This window comes from Gavialis gangeticus, unplaced genomic scaffold (assembly GCF_001723915.1).
Source record: "Gavialis gangeticus isolate Ggan-Ray unplaced genomic scaffold, GavGan_comp1, whole genome shotgun sequence".
Classification (NCBI taxonomy): Eukaryota; Metazoa; Chordata; order Crocodylia; family Gavialidae; genus Gavialis; species Gavialis gangeticus.
Genome location: NW_017729032.1, coordinates 46,509,918 through 46,513,880, shown reverse-complemented (window position 1 = coordinate 46,513,880; position 3,963 = coordinate 46,509,918). Strand labels below are relative to the sequence as shown.

The window sequence follows — 3,963 nt, the reverse complement described above, 5'->3', positions numbered from 1 at the left end:
CCCGAGCCTGCTGCCCGGGCCTCGGGGCTGCGGGAGCCGCCGGCTTCTCACCCGCACAGACCAGGTCTGTGGGAACAAGGGTAGTAAAGATCATCACCCTAGTCGTGCTGTTAGTAGGAGTATCATTGTTATTAGTGCCATTGGTACTGATGTTACTGTTTTGTTGTTAAGAATACTACTAATACTGATACAATTACTGTAACTACTGTTAGTACTATTATTACCTTTAGTAGTAGTAGTAGTAGTGTTAATAATAGTACGAATACTATTAACAACTATTGTTAATGATTTTACTAACAATAATACAATTATTGCAACTAGTATCACTATTATTACCCTTAGTAGTAGTATTGTTAAGAACTGTACGAATGCTATTATTAAGAACTATTATTAATGATTTTACTAATAATATTATTGCAACTATTATTATTACTATTATTACCTTTACTACGATGTAGTATTAGTACTATTATTAACAATGCTACTACTACTAATAATGATAATAAAGGTAATAATAGTAATAATAATAGTTGCAATAATTGCAAAAATTGTAATAAGAATAATAACAGCAAGAATACTACTAATAATAGTGTTTCTCATGTTTCCCCGCTGAGGATAGGGGAAGAATAGCTATTATAGTGCCTGTTATAGAGTATGAGAGATATATTGCTATTATAATGCCTATTAGGTACGATGATAGTGATGATGGTAATTATCACTATCATCATTATGACCATTATTTTCCTGGACGTAAAATATTACTTTTGCGTTATTATATACTACGACGTGGGTTCGTAGGATAGTAGTGCTGGAAGGGACCTCACGTAGTCCAGTCCCCTGCTCAGAGTATTATTGTTAGTATTATTATTACTATTATTATTAGTCCTACTATTATAGTAGAATTACTGTTATTAGTATATAGTATTACCGCAGGGTACAGCCTGCAGAGGCCCATACTTTCCATTTAAGAGCTAGGGCCGGAGCTGCTGGTTATCTTTAAGCGTCCGGGATTTCTTCCATTGTTATTTTTCCTATTACTATGAAAGCAAATGGGGAGAAGACGGTGCGGGGTGGGCGAACCGCAGAGACTGGCCTGCGAGCTCCTCGCGGGCCTCGCCCTCCGCACTGAGCTGCCCGCACACAGGAGCAGGAGATCCCTCGGGAAAGGGCAGGGCAGAGGATTTCCGCCGCGGGGGATTCTTCTTGAAATCCGACTTCGGACTCGGAGGGGAGACAGACCGGCCTGACCGCCGCAGGTTATTGGTATCTAACACCGATACCACCGCTGATCCCGCGCATCCCGGTCCCGCACCTGCTAACACCCGCAGATCCTCCCCCCCGCCCCCCCACTACTTAACACTGCCGGCTTTTGCTTGCCAGCCGTGTCCCTGGTCAGGCATGTTATTAAAGCAAATTCACATCAAAGGTAAGATGTTGCAGGGGCGTTAGGGCGCTCTAGTGGCCGCGGTGGTCCAGGACACCTACTGGAGCCGAGGGCTTCTTCTGTTTTTGTAACACCTATTTCTTGTATAGATTAGACAAGCTTTTCGGCACAAATTACCGAGACCTAAAGGGCACTTCCGGATCGAAACATTGTCTAACGTTTCTTCTAACTGGATACTTGATCCAATAAAAAGTATTCCCCCCTTGCCCCACCCCCCAAATCCAACTCCGACTAAAAGCCAATTAATTCTCAAGGAAGATGCTGCTTCGTTTTGTTATAATTAGATGTAAATTAAAGGACAAATGGAAACGCGGTATAAACGTGCGCATAGTCCTGTGGATTGAGGTGTGCGCGCACACTTCCCTCGAGGAGATCAATATATCGTGACTATACTAGCGCACACACACAGACCTGTGCACATCTGCACATACCCTGTCTATTCTGTATATCATTCTAAACAGGCACAGCAGGTATGGGTGTGCACATCTGGGGGGTGTACAAGTGCAAATAGATGGATGAAAAAGAGATCACTTCAAACTAAAGTAGCTAAGGAGCTCTGCGGCCCTGAGATTTCAGGGAATCCTAGACTTCATCATTTCGTTGATAATCTACTTTCTGGGCTCCTCGTGGTGTGACCTATCCAGTGCGGGCCGTGTAAGCCCTTCCCTGTTCACAGGCGCTGAGACCCGGGAGAGCCAGAACAAACGGCCGAAATCCGGGCGGGAGGCCCGGCAGCGATAGGAGGTGTTTAGAAATCTCTTTTCCATTCACTGGATCTACCAGGCTGCGAGAAAAGAAGGAGCAGAGGTTGTTTCCGTCTTTGTAGGTGCTGCCTGCCTTTATTTATTCATTCCACAGGTGGGTATCGCCGCATCCCCCGAAACCTGGGGAAGATATTTCCCTTGCCGTGAAAACCCAGTAGCTCCGTTTCCTCGGACGGCACAGCCTGTTTTGTTTGTTTGTTTGTTTGTTTGGACTTTTGGGCAGCCTGTCCCCTAGTTTCAGCCCCTTCCCAGCTGTCTATTTGAACAAAACCATTGCTAAAATATTTGCAGTAGAGGCGTGACAACGAGCGCCCAGGCGCGGGGCTCGATAACATTGTGCAGCGCAGACAGGCGGCTTTCGGCAGCGGAACTCGCTGCGCACGGGGCCTTCCTCCCCTTGCCCGGGCTAGCCCTGCCCTGGGGCACCCCCGCGCCCGGCAGCTCATTCCCACGGAGGCCAGAGCGGCGAGACCAGTGCCCGGCCAGAGCCGCAGCGGAAGCCGAAACCACAAGGCAGCCCCAGCCACCCCGTCCACAGGCCCAGCCGGGCCGGGCCGGGGGCTTTGCAAGCGCGCCCGCTCCTTTGGGGTCGCAGGGGCCGGGAGGGGCCCCCAGGCGGGCTCCCAAGCCGGCCCTTCCCCACGTGCTGGGCTGGAAGCGGGAGGCGCTCGGGCCGCTCAATGGCAAAACTCCCAGCTGGGGCAGGCTCGCCCCGGCTGCCCCCCAGCGGGGCGGGCGCGGGGCCCGGGGGATGTCTGCGAGCCCACCGGGGAGTCCCCGCCCTGCACCCCTCGGACCCCGCGCCCGGCTGCGGCGGGCTGCCCGCTGCCGCACACTGCACGGGAGGCCTGACCCGGCCGCGCCTGGCCTGTTTGGCTTAGATCGGTATCGACTGGAGCCGGAGCCGGAGCCTTCGTGTTAACTAGTTAATTAGTTAAACTAAGCCGTTGGTATTTGCTGAGCGCTGGGCCGCCACCGAAGTCTGCTCCGGCGAGTGCCAGGCCTCGGGGCGCCCGCCTCGGCTCGGCTCGGCTCGGCTCGGCTCAGCTCAGCTCGGCTCGGAGGAGAAGCAAGTCATTGCCCCCGCGCCGGGCAGGGAGGGAAGTCCCCGGCTGCTGCCGCGCCTGGGGCCGCGGGGTGGGAGCGCCCTGCGTGTCCGCCTCGCCTGGCTTTTCTCCCGCGGCGCGGCGCGGAGCAGCGGGGTCCCCGGAGGGCGGAGGAGCCCGAGGGAGCAGCAGCAGCAGCAGCAGAAGCAGGAGGAGGAGGAGGAGGCAAGTGTCTTACCGGCCCACTGTCCCTTCCAGGCGTGAGATTTGGTGGATTTCATCCAGGGGAAAGGCAGCTGCAGCCTGGGCTCCTCCAGGGCCCCGGGGTCCGACCCGTCGGCGAAGGACAGCGCGTCCTGGTGGGGCGCGGGCAGCTGCGGGTGGTGGTGCGGGTGCAGGTGGGACACGCCGGGGTCCTCTGTGATGGGGGGCACCTCGTAGGGGGAAATGTCCGGCGGGCTGCCCTGCTCCAGCGCCCCCAGCGCGCCGGGGTAGGGCGCGGGCTGCGGCCGGCCCATGTAGAGGCAGGCGGGCGGGCTCGGGTGGAAATCCGGCGCCGGGGCCCGCTGGAAGGCGCACGGCTCCTTGTACAGCGGCGCCGGCGCGTAGTACTGCTCCGCGTTCATGCTGGCGCCGGCCGCGCACGGGCCGCTCAGCTCCGCTGGCTCCGCGCGCCCCTTTGACAGCTCCGCAGCGCCCGCGGGGGCTG

The 3,963-nt window shown here is 55.2% G+C and overlaps 1 protein-coding gene across 1 annotated transcript in view; it reads right to left on the bottom strand.

The window, feature by feature from the left end:
- The window catches only part of PDX1 (pancreatic and duodenal homeobox 1), a 13,798-nt gene extending 9,918 nt beyond the window's left edge, over positions 1–3,880 (bottom strand). Inside the window, exon 1 of the mRNA XM_019523792.1 lies at positions 3,493–3,880. Within this exon, the coding sequence (XP_019379337.1) occupies positions 3,493–3,880 (388 nt within the window). The remainder of the gene's footprint in view (positions 1–3,492) is intronic.
- Between the last annotated feature and the right edge of the window lie 83 nt (positions 3,881–3,963).